Below are 16,466 nucleotides of genomic sequence, written 5' to 3' on the forward strand. Positions count from 1 at the left end.
TTAATACGAAGAAGTGCATGGATTTGACGGAAACGCTGCTGAGCATGGTTCAGAAACAAGTGGAGACGCTGGAGAGTTTCGAGGAGGTGAAAGAGCAGCATAAAGTAATTATTGAAGAGATGGGGAAAGCGGAAGAGCTGTGGAGTGCGCTTGGGTTGGATGATGGTGAGGGAGAGTGTGGAGGAGGGAAGGGACAGTGAAGAAGGTCTGAGCGAGGAGGAGGGAGGAGAAGTGCAGCATCCAGGGGCACCTTTCAATACTTGTACTTTTAAAGATTGTACCTTTAGCATCGGAAGTGCTCGCTTCGGGTAGTGGACCAAAAATAGCAAAGCGAATTATGTTTCTGTTAATGGGGAATGATGAAGCTGACATTGTGACAATAGTAGTCTAAGTCATAAAGAATGTCGGTCACCACCCATGCTAATACATAATCATCTCGGGCTGTATTAGAATATTTCATACCACAAATATGCTTTGACACTTCCATCCAATTGTGGAGCCACGCAACCTCTGCACGAGTTACACCATACATGAACCCTTGAGAGGCACGCTATACTCGCACCGATCGCTCTATGTTGAGAATGGTCCACTCAAAGCGCTGATTGTGTGGCTCGGATTCCCGATCGCGAAAAGAATAGATATCAAAGTTACTCTCGAAGATGTTCAGCGATCCTCTGGAGTGACCGAATGTAAGTCTTCCTTGCTTCATTCAATAACCGCCACCGCTTTGCCGGGCAAACAATGTATGTTCTGAGTCTGTGGCTCAGACACGAAGTAGGACCACTGTGGCCGAAGGTATAATTCTGACATCTGGCGGTAGCACCTTCTGCGAGTGCACCGACGATACATTATGAATTAGAACTTTAGACACTCAGTGCAGAGTGAGTTACCCTACGGTATATTATCTTATAAGGAAATTACTGGCCTTTCTGGGTGACTAGCTGATCCTTACATCTGAAAGACAGAGTCCAACTTTTTCCCTCGGCCTCTATGAACGGCGAAATAGAGAGAACCGTACTTGATCAACAAGAAAGATCTACAATTCCATTGCAGTCCCACCTGATACATCTTGGTAAGGATAGTAGGCACACAAACAAATGACCGTTTCACATGATCGAACGTGCGTTCTGTTTGTGTGATATAGTAACTTGACTTGAAAGTTTGCCCCTCCACCTCACCAGCCCAACGCAGAAAGCCACGTAGGTAGGAGGTCGTCTATAAGTAAACACTCTACACACCTATCTGAATGCGCATCTTCGGTTCGTCCTAAATTCCACTATGTCCTACGACGACCTCAAAATCAACTTCGAAGCATTCAAAATGATAATCTCCGAAACCCTCCCCAGGACTACGGCATACCACTTGGGCTCAGACGAGTATAGCACTCAGTTCATCAAACAGCGCCTGGTTAATTATGTAATTACTGCCACGCAGCTCAAGGAAGCTATCCATGCTTTCCGCACGCGAGATAGGAGTAAAATTGGGCTTTTAACAGCGATCGCAGAAAAGGAGATCACGGATAATGTTTCGAACGCGATAGAGAGTTTCGTGAACGCGGTGAAGATGCAACTAGAAGCGCTAGATGCGGTGGAGCGTATGGTGAGAGCAGATAGGCTGGTGAATGAGGCATTGTCAGAGTTTTTGGAGAAGGTGCCAATCAACTAGTGCGGCGATTAGTGATATAGGAGAGGAGAGGGTTGCAATATGAGATGTTTCGATCAAGAAAGGGTATCATTTCGCATCTGCCTGTATGTGGTCGTGAAGTTTTGTTACGCCGCAGCCTCCTGCGATTGCTGTGCCGCTGATTGTATCTGGATGATCTGCCATGTTGTTAGACCTTCCGAGATCTCAATAATATCAAGTAGTCGTAGCCTTACATCCACCTTGACCTTCTCGCTCTTGTCCTGGATATCCTTGATCTGCTTTTCTATTCGTGAACTGCCATGTACTCGTCAGCGCTTAAAGCACCCAACTTATCGTCACATATTTACGCACATTTCCTTGTGGATAAAGTCCAGGCGCCCGTTGACCGACATGACAGCTTCGGTCTTGTCCTGCTTCAAGAGCACTGGACCGATCTGTTTGTAGATGTTCGCATCGTCGTCGAGGAGGTCGAATTCCTAGGCCCCCGTCAACAATACCCCCTTTATCTTCATCTTAAGCTTCAAGCTTACCTTTTTGACGGTGGTATTCTCCTGCTGCTGCGACTCGAGCTTCTGGCGCGCCTCTACTGCGTTGGAAAGCTCTGAAGTGAATTAGCCACGATCTTCCAGCGGTGACGGGAGGTACTAACCGCCTTGCAGCTTCTGGTAATCGTCGGACAGCGCCTGCAGCTTCTTCTGCACGTCGCTCATGACTGGCAATGCTGTCTGGAGACTTGGATGGGTTTTTGGACCTACGTCGCGTGGGGTTGAAATGTTACCGACCGCTTCGGAATTAGCGTGGATGCGGGGGGATCTTGATCTTGCCCTAGCAACAACGCTCGTTGGTACTACCGAACATCCTTCGCCCGCCAGTCAATACACATCGCACGCGAATAAACCGTACCTTTCACCTGTGATCTAGACCGTACTGGTAGAGCTCTATACCGCCAAGGAGCTTCGCTGCGACTGCCCGTGCCATCACACCCCGCCTCGACTGTTATACTCTGCCCCGCCGCCTGTTGACGAACCCACCCTCAACATACGATTGACATATAGCGCAACCGGCACTCTCTCGGGCTTGCACAAGACATTAGGGAGGGCCAGCACGCACGATGAGCAACGCGGACTTCTTGGGCCGCGCCATCGACACGGTGAAGAAGGCGATTGAGACGGACACGGCAGGCGAATATGAGAAGGCATATCAGCTATACTACAGTGCTCGTGAGCTCAACCCACAATCTACTTGTCTTGGAATACAAACTGATCTGCTACAGTTGAGTTGTTCATGCTCGCCCTGAAATGTACGTTCGCTCCATAGATGACCGCCTCGAACACATGCGCTGCTTCACCACCATGATACTGACGATTCGAAGGGGAGAAGAACCAAAAGTCAAAGGAGATGATACGAGGCAAGGTCGCAGAATACATGGAGCGCGCCGAAAAGCTTAAGACACACTTGAATCAGAACGATGATGCGAACCGCAAGAAACCCTCCGCCATGGGCGCAAACGGCAAAGCAGCCGGAGGCAGTGGCAAGGGCGGCAAGTACGTGGTCAATCCAACATACATCCCCGTTTATTCTATACTTATATCGCAACAGAGATGACGAAGAAGAAGAACAAGACGCCGATTCGAAGAAGCTCCGCGGCGCACTCGCGGGCGCCATCCTTACCGAGAAGCCCAACATTCGATGGGAAGACGTCGCAGGTTTGGAGGGCGCAAAAGAATCGCTGAAAGAAGCCGTCATATTACCCATCAAATTCCCACATCTCTTCACCGGCAAGCGACAACCCTGGAAAGGCATATTACTCTATGGGCCGCCCGGTACGGGTAAGAGTTATTTGGCCAAAGCGGTCGCTACGGAGGCGAATAGCACCTTCTTCAGCGTGTCGAGTTCGGATCTGGTCAGCAAGTGGATGGGAGAGTCAGAACGGTAAAACAAGTCTCGCCCCAGCTTGGTCCACCTGCGGCGACTGACGTGTGACAGATTGGTAAAACAGCTCTTCAATATGGCCCGCGAAAACAAGCCTTCCATCATCTTCATCGACGAAATCGACGCCTTGTGCGGCCCCCGCGGCGAAGGCGAATCCGAAGCTTCTCGGCGCATCAAAACCGAACTTTTGGTTCAAATGGACGGTGTGGGCAAAGACTCGCGTGGCGTCCTCATCCTCGGCGCAACAAACATTCCCTGGCAGCTCGACGCCGCCATCCGCCGCCGCTTCCAGCGCAGAGTCCACATCAGTCTGCCCGATCTGCCCGCACGCATGAAGATGTTTGAGTTGGCGGTGGGTGCCACGCCTTGCGAGCTGACGCAAGCGGATTTGAGGAAACTGGGAGAGCTGAGTGAGGGATACTCCGGAAGTGACATTAGTATTGCGGTGCAGGATGCGCTGATGCAGCCTGTGCGGTTGATCCAGACCGCGACGCATTATAAGCCTGTACGTCCGCATAGCCCAACATAATTGAGAACAGATGCTAATAAGATACAGGCTGGCGTTGTCGACGGCCAACAGCAATGGACGCCTTGCTCGCCGGGCGACCCTGAGGCAAAGGAAATGTCCTGGACCGACCTCGATGGCGCGCAGCTTGCCGAGCCGCCGCTCCGCGTAAAGGACTTCGTCAAGGCGATCAAGGCATCGAGGCCGACGGTCAGTAAAGAAGATCTAAATCGCAATTCCGAGTGGACGAAGGAGTTTGGAAGTGAAGGTGCATAGTCTTATAGGGGAAGGAAGGCGAAGGGGAGAGTCTAAGGCGTACATAAGGTCCTTTCCATGTGCATAAGCGTTTTTGTTCTGTTGGGAAGGGGACTACCCGGCGTTTCATGAGTCGATCACAAATATATGGAGGAGGATAAGGATAACGTGAATTACAAGCAAGCTTGAGACACTATACGTGTGCATTGCGTTGACAGTCCGCAAATGGAGTCCATGGGATATGTGTAGATGGGGCCTATGTGACATTCGCAATACGCGGCCCACGCAGAGGCGCATGCTCCGATTCTCGTCACAACCAGAAGGGCAACTGATTTGAAGTGTCCATTTCAGTCTATCTATCCACGTAACATCAAAAGCTAGTCGGTGTGACACGGGGCCGATGAGGGGAAGAACCAGGGGGAATCTGTGATGAAGTAACAAACGAAAATCCGATAAAAAACCAACAAACCCATCACACGTCTTTCACGCTTGGTAGCCAATGAGAGGTACCTAACCAAAGTACACCTGCACCGTGCGCTGCTGCTCCGGTGTCAGCGAGCCCGCAACCTGGGCGAGATTCGTATTCGTAGCCTGGACGAGAGCCTTCACGGCGTTGACGACAGCGGAGCCGACCTTGCCTTGGAGCGTTTCGGCTTCAAGGGCTTGCACAACGGCAACAAAGACCTTAGCCGGGTTGGTAGTGACGGCGGAGTTTTGTCTGCATAATCATTAGTATATGCATCAAGGTGTGGTGGTGGAATGGAGAGCTTGAGGTAGAGGCGGACTTACTGCTCAATAAGCTGAGCTAGGAAAGCATACGCGTGAGGTGCGGCCTCCTCGTCGTTGGTCACAGGCAGCGTGTCAACCCACGCGGTGGCCACGTCCTGCCAGTTCTGCACCTTGCCGGCATTGTAGTGCAGGACCTTGGCGATACTGGCGCATGCGTTTTCCGTGGCAAAGACATCGTCGTCGGCGCGGGCGTTTGGACGCTGTGTGATTTGGAAAAGCGTGGGCAGGCTTGCTGCTGCGAAGTCTGACCATGCCTCGCCACCGCGATGGGCAGCTACACCGACACCGTAAGCGGCTGCTTGGCGGTTAGCAGGTACATCGTCTTGCATGCCTGCGACGAGCGGCTGCATGATCTGCTCGTGGTAGGTCCAGGACTGTGGGCCGCAGAACTCGAGAACGTCGTCGAATATGCAAATTGCCCATTGCCGTTGTGTAGGGTCTTGGTTATTCGCTGAGATCTTGTAGAACTCCATAAGTTGTTCCCAGTGTGGTAGGAATGCAGTGCCCAAATTCTTGAAGATAGTGTGGAAGGCCTTATTCATATCGGAAAGGAGCGTCTGGTCGTCCTCGATCGCGAACAAAGTGTCTTCGCTAACTTCTTCACCGTCCTCGTTCTCGGCTTGCTCGCTAAGACGCTCCTTTACACGCTCCTGGTAATCCTCCAACACGCTACGCGCCGATTTGAGGAAAGTTTCCATGTGGGTGCTGGTCAATGAGTTCTTGCCGATGCATTCCAAGCATTCGTAGAAGCACTGGTACATCTCCGCAAGTGTGTCGATGGCCGGTTCAGTGCTGAGGACCTCAAGCACGCGCTCCACTGTTCGCTCCCATAGTTGACCAAGCTGAGTCGACTCGGGTCCATGTGCCTTCTTGTAGGCGGTGAGCAAAGCTGGCACGCACTTTGCGCATGCGACTCGCACGGGGTCGTGGAAGAAGAAGGCCAGCCCAGGTAAAGCAATCTTGTCCATGATGTCATTGACGTACGGCTCGAAGGCCTCCTCCAGCACCTGAGCATAAATGACAATAAGCTCGGTGGCCATGTGCTTGTCGTCTAATGTGCTGGTCTTGATGCCAAGAATCTTGCCCTTGACAGGGACGAGCTCCCAACCTTCTTCCTCTTGCACCTGTGCGACCTGGTCCTCATCATCCAAAAGCTGGATGTCAGCCTTCGCAGCGGCGAGCTCGGTCAAGGGTGGAATGACGCCAGCTAGGAAGGGAACGAACTCCTTTCCTAGTACGCGGCACATGCGGCCCCAGCAATGCAGCAAGTACGAAGCTTGCGGGTCATCCGGTTCGGAAACACTGTTCTGGATGCGACCAAGGAGCTGCACCAATGACAAGGCATCGTTGCCCATGCGGTCTTTGCCAACGGCGAGCGCAATGAGAGTGGCGCACTCCATGGCCTTAGCACGGAGTAGGCGGTATTCCTTCGACTGCTCCTCGTTAAGGACATTGAAGAGTAGAGGCATGAGGGTATCGTAGTATTTAGAGAATGCCGCTTCGGCGGAATCGGCGACAGTGGCAATGGTGGAGAGAGCTTGTTCCTGAACGAATCGCTTCGGGCTTTGAAGCAGCATGAGCAGGTGGCTCAGTAATTGATCCAGATATGGCTCCAAAATGTCCTTCTCAGCCTCCTCGCAGAAGTTGACAAGGGCAGCCGCGGCGTGCGCCTGGACGCGGGGTTCCGACGATTCGAGGACGGGAATAATGTTGGGCAAGACCACTTGGTGGTACTTCTCCTGCATCGTGCCAGCAAAGTCGGTGCTCATCTGACCGACAGCATTGCATCCAGCCCATCGCACTCGGGGATGTGGGTCTCGCAGTGCCGGTAGGACAAGATCGAGGACCTTATCGAGCTCTCCAATCATCAGCTCACGGCAGCCCTCAGAAATAGCGGAAATAGCCATGAGCGCGGCATGTCGATCGCGCCATGCAGAGGAGGTCATCATGCGTGGCAGCCAGTTGAAAGTAGGAGGGAGTATGGCTGAGCCACCAAGCTTGTTCGCGAGACGGTCCATACATTGCTCACCAGCGACGTGATTCGAGTCACTCTCGTCCTGGTCAAGCTTTGCAAGGTTAGCTTTGCCGTGGATTCTACCAAAGATTTACTCACATCCTCGGACTCATTCCACTCTGCAGCATCGTCGTCATCGATGCCCACGTCGGTCATGAGAGACAAGCACTGGGTCACCATATCATTGGTGAAGTTGGGGTCTTTGCGGCACATCTGGGGTGAGCAATCGGCAAATGTTGCCATGAGCTCCAGCGCGTTCTGACGCGGAGTGTCTTCAAGCTCCTTGTCCTGAATGACTGAGACACTGAACTGAACGAGGCTGTTGAACAAGGGCTTAAACATCTTGGGCGCGACCTCGGCCAGGTCAATCAAAGAGACCAAAGCTTTGGTGAGCATTTCTCCATCCCCAGACTCCTTGATCGGCGGCAGAATGTTCAGTATTTCGGGAATAAGGGCGTAGTACTTCGACTGGGCGCTCTTCTTGATAGATCGGAAGAACGATGCGAATGCTTCCATGGCAGAGATCCGAACCTGAAACTCATGAGCATGTGGTAAGCTAATGGGATTTACACCATACCGAAGTGCTGCTGTCCGCGAAGCCGCCCTTGAACGCAGTTATGACAACATCCTCATGCTGCTTTTCTATTATGCCAGGCGTAGTAGAGAATATTCTGAAAGCAGTCTCGCGCTGCCCGGCATCGCTCGATTGGCTGCCCTGGAACAACGCGCCTAGCAGCTCCGGCCATGCGACATCTGCACCCGTCAGTATATGCTCCTTGCTGTGCAATCGCTGGGCCAAAATTCGAACTTCGCACCACAGACCCCAGAGCGACATAAAATACCCAAATCGTGGTCATCGGCTGCGTGAGGCTGGATCGTACCTTCGTCTGTGTGTTGTCGCGCCAATTCGGCTACGGCGTCTCCAATCTTGCTCCGCACCGATGTGTCTTGCTCCTTTCCTAGACATTGTAGCATACGTGCACGTATGGCCTCGCGCTCGGGTTGGTTGAGGGTCAAGAAGGCGTCGGCGGTCTGGCCGTTGGCGGTCTTTCGCGGCTTGGAGGACTGTCGCCTGAAGATCACGGCGGCAAATGTGCGCGTCTGCCACTTGATTAGCTCGACTTGGACCATATTCGAGGGCAGATTCTTACTGTCGAGTCTGGGGCAAAGTCTATCTGCTCAGACAGGCCCATCAAGAGAACGTCGGGCCGCTGGGAGAACCATTCGTCGTTCAACTGCTGCTCCGCAGCCGTTCGCTCAACATTATCCGACGACTGCAGGCCCCGCAGCAGGTTCGCGAGGGCAGCGTGTACGTTCTCCGGGAGCGTTGCCATGCTGTCGCCTTGTGTATATTAGGTGTCGTGGAGTTACTCGGCGTACGTGCAGGTCCGGCGGTAAGGGACTAGCAACTCGTAGCGCTGGCTCTCTGTGGCGGGGCAGCCAACGCGTGCAACCCGTAGTGGAGCGTGGGTGAGATAAGGAACGAAAGAAAAGGGTATATTATGTTCGAGCTCCAGGAAGCTGTTCGGAGCGTGTTGTTCGGTAGGTGCGCGGCGTTGGAAAATTGGACAGTGAATTGTTTTGGGCGAGTGGTGGGGGTTGTTAGCGTCGCGAGCGCGCGACTGGAAAATATGTGGAGACCAGGGCCATAGCACAGCCTCGAGGCTCGACAGCATAGACTTAGTCACATCTAACATACTACGTTGTTTATTCGTAAATTACCGGGGTCGAATTGTTTCCCTAGCTTCTGTTGTGCGACCGCCAAGTTTGGGGATCCTTTGCGTAGCAGGAGGGGAAGCTCCACTAGCACCCATGACTTTGACGTGGATAGCCGTGTCACAAACTTTGTTTCAACGTGCAGTTTTGCTGAGCCATCTTAACATTGGAACTACGTCCTTAACATCGGCATTGATGCCTCGTAATTTGAGCTTTTGAATTGACTTGTTCCGTGTCACCAACTCGGCGTCCTCTTGCTTATTGAGCGCCGAACGACTTCATTACCCACACCCGAACGTCAAGCTCGATTCCAAACTGCACATAAACCAGCACAACAATCCTTGTATCGCACTATTGTGTGAATTCTGTTAACGTGCGTGCCTGGTGTCCCGCTTTGAGACGGAACAGCTTGAACGCTATACCAGTACGTCAACCAGCCATACTCCGTTCTCAACATCACGAACACTCTGACAACCCCATTGATACGGATTGGGGTATCTCGAAAAAAACCAACTTCAAGATTGAACTCGAAAGACCTAGGAATAACATGGCGAACATGCGCGCCTGGCAATACACAACCCGCAACGACCCCTTCGAATCCAACCTCTCTCTCAACACCGTACCTAAACTCCAAGCACCTTCCAAATGCTCCTCTGAAAAGACTCCATGTATCCTAGTCCGCGTCTATGCCGCATCCATCAACCCAGCAGACCACAAAGTCCCTGTCACCCCTATAATCGGTTACTTTCTCAACTCGAAACCCGCAACCCCCGGGCTCGATTACGCCGGCATCATCGAATCCATCCCCATAGGCTGCCCTACTACCCTCATAGCCGGCGACAAAGTCCTCGGTCGCCTCGATTGGCCGTATCAACATGGTGCCCTAGCAGAGTACATCCTCGGACAGCCCAACGGGCTGGTGAAGCTTCCAGATGGTTTGTCCTTCGCACAAGGAGCCGCTATAGGCACCGCCGCGCTGTCGGCGCTGCAGCCGCTAGAGCTTGCTAAGATCAAGCCTGAAGATTATGTATTCATCAATGGTGGAAGCGGTGGCGTGGGGAGTTTCACGCTGCAGATTGCGAAGTTGCTGGGTGCGGCGCACGTCACTGTGACTTGTGGGCCTGCGAACGTCGACCGCATGAAAGCTCTGGGCGCGGACGAGGTTATCAACTACCGCGAATCAGACGTTGCAGATGTGCTGAATACCAGCGCGAAAGACACTGGCCGATTGTACGACATTGTGATTGAAAATGTTGGCGCTATCGACACACTCTACGAGAACTGCCATCATTTCGTCAAGCCGGGAGGCCACTTCGTACAGGTGGCCGGTACGAACGCGCTCTTCACTTTCAAACGAATGATAACACCTGGGCTTCTGGGTGGAGGCAAGAGGAAGTACAGTCCGTACCTGGCGTATAATGTCCGTGATCAATTGGAGAAAATTGCGAGGTGGGCGGGTGAAGGCAAGCTGAAGGTGGAAATCGACGAGGAATTCGCATTTGAAGACGCAAAGGAGGCATTCGAGAAGTTGAGGAGTGATAGGGCGAAAGGGAAGCTTGTTGTGAGGGTGTCTAGTGAGGGGCAGTCATGAATGTCGTCTGGCCGAGTACTGCTTAGAAGGGACGTGTGATCTATGTGTCTCAAAGCTACCATTACGTGTTGAAATTACAACCGGTATAAGTCTATAGCTTCAAACGACGTATCAGTCACGTATCGTACTATTTTTCATTGCGAATCATAAGAAGCCCACATCCTTCCTAGCCCCTACCTTGCCCTTTAATAACTTCGCTAACTCTTTTGAAAGTTCTCGGGCGTCCGACCTAATCGAGATTTAGACTACACTCTTACTAAGCCTACAATGATATCGCGAGAAGGGTTTCTAGGGATCACTACGACCCGCGGGGTACATTCGACGTTCAATGTCTAGCTATTTCGTTCGTTAATTTCTCAATGCCGAGGCTTACATCCTTTGGTAAAAGCACGCGAGTTACCACAGGCAATGTCCTCACGGATTGGGCGAACGTCCTCGCAACTTCACGACACAACTTCACGATGAATACACTGATACCAAGCTTCAGGTAGGTGACAGTGCGCCAATGCTGGCAATATCTGCAAGCTAATAAGCTTGCTCTTGAATGCATTCGCTCTATCTAGAAAATGCTATTGTCCGCGCACGTGAATGGTCCATTCAACGTACTATTTGGATCATTGAAAACATCAATCAACGCCTTCAAACTCGTATATAACCCACCCACATTTAAAAACAACGTCAGTCCCAGAATTCCGTAGTTCACGCATGCCAGTGCACTCTTCTTTCGGGTAGAAAATTGCACTTTCCAGTTCAGATGCAACCAAAATAAGCTCGTGAGCCCAAACGTAAACCACGAAATGAAGATGGCGGAGCTGATATTGAGGATGGAGCTGAAGATGGGGATGGCGTTCGACACGACGAAGGTGACAGCCCAGAAAAGCGTGCCGATGCCGACCCAGAGGGACCAGGTGAACGTATTGTGGACGTTTACTTGGTCGGGCTTAAAGCGCCGCATGAAGGCGATGTACATGTATTTTATGGCGGTGATGCCAATGATGAGACCGGTTCCGAGGACGGATGGGATGAGGATTCCGTAGGCGACCTTCGCGGGGATAGTGGGTGCGGAGCCCAATGCTGGGGAAGTCACGGCTTCGCCTGCGAGTCCGTAGATGACGCACGCTACGACCACATATACGACGACTTCGAAAGACTTCTGCATGAAGAGCGCGGGCGGAAACTCTTTCTCTGGGTGGCGCATTTCTGCCATGACGCTCATAAATGACTGGTTCCCAGCGAAGGCGAAGGCGATGTTGAGAAGAGCGTTGACGGTTTCGACGAAGGTGGGTTTGCCAACTAGCGTGATGTGTACATTAAAACCGGGAGGTGCCTTAGGACCTGCCACACCGAGAGCAATCATGACAATGAGAACGGCGGCGACGATAGAGATCGTACAGATCCACGACATGGCCGCGGCGAATGTTAGCTTTCTAGGGATACAGAGCAGCCAGCAGGCTGTTCACAGTCAATAATCATTCAGATGTTAAAAGCGCGTGTTGCACCAAGATGCAACTCACCGATATGCGGAAACGCCATAAACGCCACGGTGCAAAGTGCATGTCCAGACAAGGTGTTCAAAGCAACCGACATCGTAATATTCGCGGAGGCGCAGATGAGGACCAGGTTGAGGATGAACCCAACACCGAGGAAGTACTCGAACGGCGTTCCTCCAATATACAGCGCGCAATCGACCAGGTTCGTAACCATAGGATACCTGTTAGACAGATGAGAAATGATTCCTACCTACTGAAGCGGTAAGGATAGTACCTTCGGTAAAATTGAACCATGATGTATCCGCAATACGTCGTCAATCCTCCGAACCCGAATATGGCTATAATGCCGGGAATGAGACCGAGAGTTTCGAGAGCAGATGGAAGACTGAGAACACCAATACCGACCTCAATTGTGATCAAGATCACACAAGCTCTCCATCTCCCAAGCGTTCGGTAGTTCTCCGCCGATGGATATTCATTGACTCCGGCGTGAGGGTCTCCTGTCCATCCCGTCTGGATCGCTTGCTGATGGCCGTACTCTTCGTCTTTTTCGCCGCTCAAAGGGTCCGCCGATGGCTCGTAGGCGGGCGCCGCCGTTGGTGACTCCCGTCCATCTTTCTTACGGAGGGCTTTGAGCACGCCCATGGTGGTCAACCTGGGATGGATTGCGGGTTATGAAAAGTCGAGAAGGGGACCAAAAACATGCGATCCGGTAGCAGGGAAGGCTATATAGAATGCATTACATGACTCCCTCCTATATCGGCCTCCAGCTCTTCAGGGTTTGCCTCAGCCGTGCACAGTCCGCTAGTTTCGCGATCATCCTGGGAGATTTCGCCTCTCCCGACGAGAGGATCGGTCCACCTCTTGGATCCGAGCATCCCAGTCTCCTTCTCCTCTTGACATAAAGTGTAGGGAGTTGCCAGTGCGGAGTGCATGACGCGGAGGTCTGGCACGAAGCCAGAACGACATCCGCCTATTCATGTACCGACAATAGCCAGGTGATTTCCCTTCCAACGTTCCTGAAAGGGCAATGTGGAAGTGGTGAAATGAGGTGAGTGGGTCATCGTGAGTAATAGTTCGGTGGTGAGAGGTAACCGTGACACTCCGCGATCCACAATTCACGTAAAAGTCTTCCAGAAAGGTTTATCAGTCGGCCTCGGCGGGGCCGTCACAGCGGCTTGCGGCGTACAGGACATCCATACAGGTAGTTTGGATGGTCACGGCGTTTAGAGAGCAGGCAAACGATCGCTTGGAGGGAGCATGCCGCGGTGGTGGTGTGAGGAAGCCGGTTGGTGGTCCGCCGCTCTCGCGGTCCTTGGCACAAGGACCCACCCGCCATAGGTATGAAAACCATGCGGTGTAGCTGTACCAAATTCGTTGGCACCGTCCCTACCTTGGTGATAAGTGAGTGGCCGTAGAACTCTAGGAGCCTACATGTAGGAGGTTGCACACTGACATGCAAGTAATGTTAAGCACACTGACCTAGAAATCTCCGTGCTCACTTCCTGTGTCCGCATCGTCGCCGTCCATGTCCTCGCCCTCAACGACAAGATCGTCTTCATCCTCTTCATCACAATCGTTTTCGGGAGGGACAATTCACAGTGGCCGTCACTAAAGACTAAACTTCCAGATGCCAGACCCCTTTAGCTCGCACACAAGTACATAGTAGCAACGCAGTGTAGCTTGAGTTGCCCCGAGATAGACTATGCAAGATTTCACTTGTAAACGCGTAATTCTTCAAGTTGACACAAGAGCCTACTAAGACCAGTTCAGTTTACAGTGTCCGTCACTGTGCTGGTGATCAAGGGCTTACATCATCACGCTCATTTACGGGCCTGCGGTCGAACTTACATATGACGTGCAGGTTGATAAGAGACACAATTCCGTCGTCTCTGAATATTACTTACTCGCCCTTCGACGAGTACAAAACCCGGCTTGTGCAATGGGCCTGCGTTTGGTGTTATCGAGGTTGTCCTTGTGACCCAGCGCGACGGCGCTTTGCCGAACCGAGCGTGGTTTGTTTACGAAGCATTGGCCGCTAGGGCCTCGCCTTCTTCTTGTCCCTGCGAACGCCCCCAAGATACACTCTTACTGGCCCGACGATTTTCGAACAACTGTTCATAGACTGACCGACAGCGAGGCCCGCTCAGTCTCCATCAACTCGCAACCATGTCTCACACCGGCACCATGAGGGGCACCCCTAAAAACCGTCCGAAGAGCCACCAGCAGGCTCAATTCTCCGACAGTCCCTCTGGCATCCCTCGTCCCGCCCTCGAACATCATATTTCTCAGACTGACGGTGCCTCAACGCTCAGCGCCAGTCGCGCGAAGCAAACGAAGCGAGATGAGGTACGTGTCGTGGCCACCGCCTTGACAGGAGTAAGCCGTGTTCTAACAGTACTAGGCAATTCGCCGCAAGATTGAGGGGGACCTGAACAAGAAGAAGAACCTTGGAGGCCGTGTCCGCCAGTCAAAGAAAGCACCACCGGGTACTGTCCTCGCTCTCAAGCCGAGCCCGGCGCTACAGATCAAGCCCAACACGACCGTCGCCGAAGCCGCCCAGCTGATGGCAGCCAAGAGGGAGGATTGCGTCTTGGTCACAGATGATGATGACCGCATTGCCGGTATCTTTACTGCAAAAGATCTGGCCTTCCGCGTGGTTGGTCAGGGTATCAAAGCTCAGAGTATCACTATCGAGGAGATCATGACCAAGAACCCGCTTTGCGCGAAGACGGATACAAGTGCTACGGATGCTTTGGATCTCATGGTTCGGAAAGGCTTCCGCCATTTGCCAGTCATGGACGAGAACCATGATATTTCTGGCATCCTGGATATCACCAAGTGCTTCTACGATGCTATGGAGAAGCTCGAGCGGGCCTATAGCTCATCACGGAAATTGTACGATGCTTTGGAGGGTGTACAGGCAGAGATGGGCTCAAGCCAGCCACAACAGATCATTCAGTACGTTGAGGCCATCCGACAAAAGATGTCTGGTCCTACGCTCGAGTCGGTCCTGAACGGACTGCCACCGACCACTGTCTCGGTGCGAACATCAGTCAAGGAGGCTGCTACTCTGATGAAGGAGAACCATACGACTGCTGTTCTGGTGCAAGACCAAGGTCAAATTACCGGGATTTTCACCAGCAAAGATGTTGTGCTTCGTGTCATCGCGGCCGGGCTTGACCCTGCAACTTGCAGTGTTGTGCGTGTCATGACTCCACACCCCGACTTTGCGCCCATGGACATGAGTATTCAGGCAGCGCTCCGAAAAATGCATGATGGCCACTACTTGAACTTGCCTGTTATGAGCGAGGCTGGAGAGATTGTTGGCATGGTCGACGTCTTGAAGTTGACCTATGCTACCCTAGATCAGGTAAGTTCGACGTCCGGTTTGACAAAGATAATCTAACATGGTCAGATCAACAACATCAGCACGCAGGACGGTGAAGGTCCTGCCTGGAATAAGTTTTGGTTGTCGCTGGACAATGAGACTGAATCAATGATGTCCGGCGAGGGACGAAGCAATGTTGCGCCTGGCACTCCCGACCATCGCTCGATGATGTCCCATGACATGGTCCGACCCCATCTTATGGATCGTGGAGATAGCGTCCTACCGAACGACTCGGCCTCTCACGTTGGAAATTCGCCGGATGCTTCTGCCTTAGGTGGCGCACCAGCCACACCTCTGGAGGATAGCCCTTTTGCATTCAAATTCAAGGCCCCTAGCGGCCGTGTGCACCGTCTGCAAGTTGTCGCATCCGCCGGAATTGAGGAACTCATCGCCAGCGTCGCCGCAAAACTTGGATCGGAGGACGTCGAAGCCCTGGGTGGTATTCCTACTTTTGAGGACGGAAGGATATCCAAGTCTGGATTCGCCCTCAGCTACCTTGACAACGAGGGCGACACCGTATCAATCACCACCAACGAGGACCTTGTCGAGGCGATCAGCCTGTCTCGTCTGGCACACCGCGAGAAAGTTGACCTCTTCGTACACGATCCGAAGGACCCGCCTCTGCCCGCTACTGTTGAGCCTCAACCCGCTCTGTCCAAGCCAGTCACTCCTCCTGATTCGGTCCTGCGGGAACGCAAACAGTTCTTCGAAGATGACGAGGAAGAACAACCTCGACAAGTCCGACGTCAACCCACATCCGCCAAGCAAGAAGTCCCCGAGCTCATCGCTGGCGTGCCTAACGAGTTCCTACTTCCAGGTGCTATTGCTGGCCTGGCTGTGGTGATCGTGGCTGTTTTCGCAATTGGTAGGGCCTCGAGTCGATAGAGGCGACCAGGGAGATGTTTGCTGTTTAGATGCGTATGAGCGCGTTGATCGTTGCATTGGTGTTTGTGCTTGATATCCCTAGATGCATGGTTCTGTAGAGTAGCTCTGTACTCTGGGCAAGGGTAATATGTAGAGGTTTATTGGAATTTAATTATTTTGGATTCTGCGGACGGTACCTCAGTGTACTATACCACATAGTATAATGACCAAAGCAGACATCTACCCCACAGTCGTGGTCATAGTTAGTGACGCTT

General features: G+C 52.5%; 7 protein-coding genes across 7 annotated transcripts; 4 read left to right on the forward strand and 3 right to left on the reverse strand.

The window, feature by feature from the left end:
- Positions 1 to 1,278: 1,278 nt before the first annotated feature.
- On the forward strand, positions 1,279 to 1,665 carry N0V89_009511 (uncharacterized protein; the record flags this gene model as incomplete). Its single annotated transcript, XM_056218262.1, has 1 exon — positions 1,279 to 1,665. The coding sequence occupies one exon, from the start codon at positions 1,279 to 1,281 to the stop codon at positions 1,663 to 1,665; it is 387 nt and encodes a 128-aa protein (XP_056067527.1).
- A 104-nt stretch (positions 1,666 to 1,769) lies between these two features.
- Positions 1,770 to 2,354, reverse strand: YKE2 (Prefoldin subunit 6; the record flags this gene model as incomplete). The annotated part of the gene is made up of 4 exons (XM_056218263.1): positions 1,770 to 1,938; positions 1,996 to 2,120; positions 2,175 to 2,245; positions 2,294 to 2,354. The coding sequence occupies 4 exons, from the start codon at positions 2,352 to 2,354 to the stop codon at positions 1,770 to 1,772; spliced, it is 426 nt and encodes a 141-aa protein (XP_056067528.1).
- A 401-nt stretch (positions 2,355 to 2,755) lies between these two features.
- VPS4 (Vacuolar protein sorting-associated protein 4) lies at positions 2,756 to 4,357 on the forward strand (the record flags this gene model as incomplete). Its single annotated transcript, XM_056218264.1, has 6 exons — positions 2,756 to 2,864; positions 2,918 to 2,944; positions 3,017 to 3,188; positions 3,244 to 3,576; positions 3,631 to 4,081; positions 4,133 to 4,357. The coding sequence occupies 6 exons, from the start codon at positions 2,756 to 2,758 to the stop codon at positions 4,355 to 4,357; spliced, it is 1,317 nt and encodes a 438-aa protein (XP_056067529.1).
- Positions 4,358 to 4,846: 489 nt separating this feature from the next.
- Positions 4,847 to 8,473, reverse strand: PSE1 (importin subunit beta-3; the record flags this gene model as incomplete). Its single annotated transcript, XM_056218265.1, has 6 exons — positions 4,847 to 5,054; positions 5,126 to 7,191; positions 7,239 to 7,670; positions 7,717 to 7,892; positions 8,021 to 8,240; positions 8,291 to 8,473. The coding sequence occupies 6 exons, from the start codon at positions 8,471 to 8,473 to the stop codon at positions 4,847 to 4,849; spliced, it is 3,285 nt and encodes a 1,094-aa protein (XP_056067530.1).
- Positions 8,474 to 9,402: 929 nt separating this feature from the next.
- N0V89_009515 (uncharacterized protein) lies at positions 9,403 to 10,446 on the forward strand (the record flags this gene model as incomplete). Its single annotated transcript, XM_056218266.1, has 1 exon — positions 9,403 to 10,446. The coding sequence occupies one exon, from the start codon at positions 9,403 to 9,405 to the stop codon at positions 10,444 to 10,446; it is 1,044 nt and encodes a 347-aa protein (XP_056067531.1).
- A 559-nt stretch (positions 10,447 to 11,005) lies between these two features.
- On the reverse strand, positions 11,006 to 12,581 carry N0V89_009516 (uncharacterized protein; the record flags this gene model as incomplete). The annotated part of the gene is made up of 3 exons (XM_056218267.1): positions 11,006 to 11,898; positions 11,961 to 12,157; positions 12,211 to 12,581. 3 exons carry the CDS (start codon positions 12,579 to 12,581, stop codon positions 11,006 to 11,008), a joined length of 1,461 nt encoding a protein of 486 aa, XP_056067532.1.
- A 1,542-nt stretch (positions 12,582 to 14,123) lies between these two features.
- Positions 14,124 to 16,212, forward strand: N0V89_009517 (uncharacterized protein; the record flags this gene model as incomplete). The annotated part of the gene is made up of 3 exons (XM_056218268.1): positions 14,124 to 14,285; positions 14,341 to 15,309; positions 15,355 to 16,212. The coding sequence occupies 3 exons, from the start codon at positions 14,124 to 14,126 to the stop codon at positions 16,210 to 16,212; spliced, it is 1,989 nt and encodes a 662-aa protein (XP_056067533.1).
- Between the last annotated feature and the right edge of the window lie 254 nt (positions 16,213 to 16,466).

Source organism: Didymosphaeria variabile, assembly GCF_027946475.1.
Source record: "Didymosphaeria variabile strain IMI 356815 chromosome Unknown scaffold_7, whole genome shotgun sequence".
In the NCBI taxonomy this organism is placed as follows: Eukaryota; Fungi; Ascomycota; class Dothideomycetes; order Pleosporales; family Didymosphaeriaceae; genus Didymosphaeria; species Didymosphaeria variabile.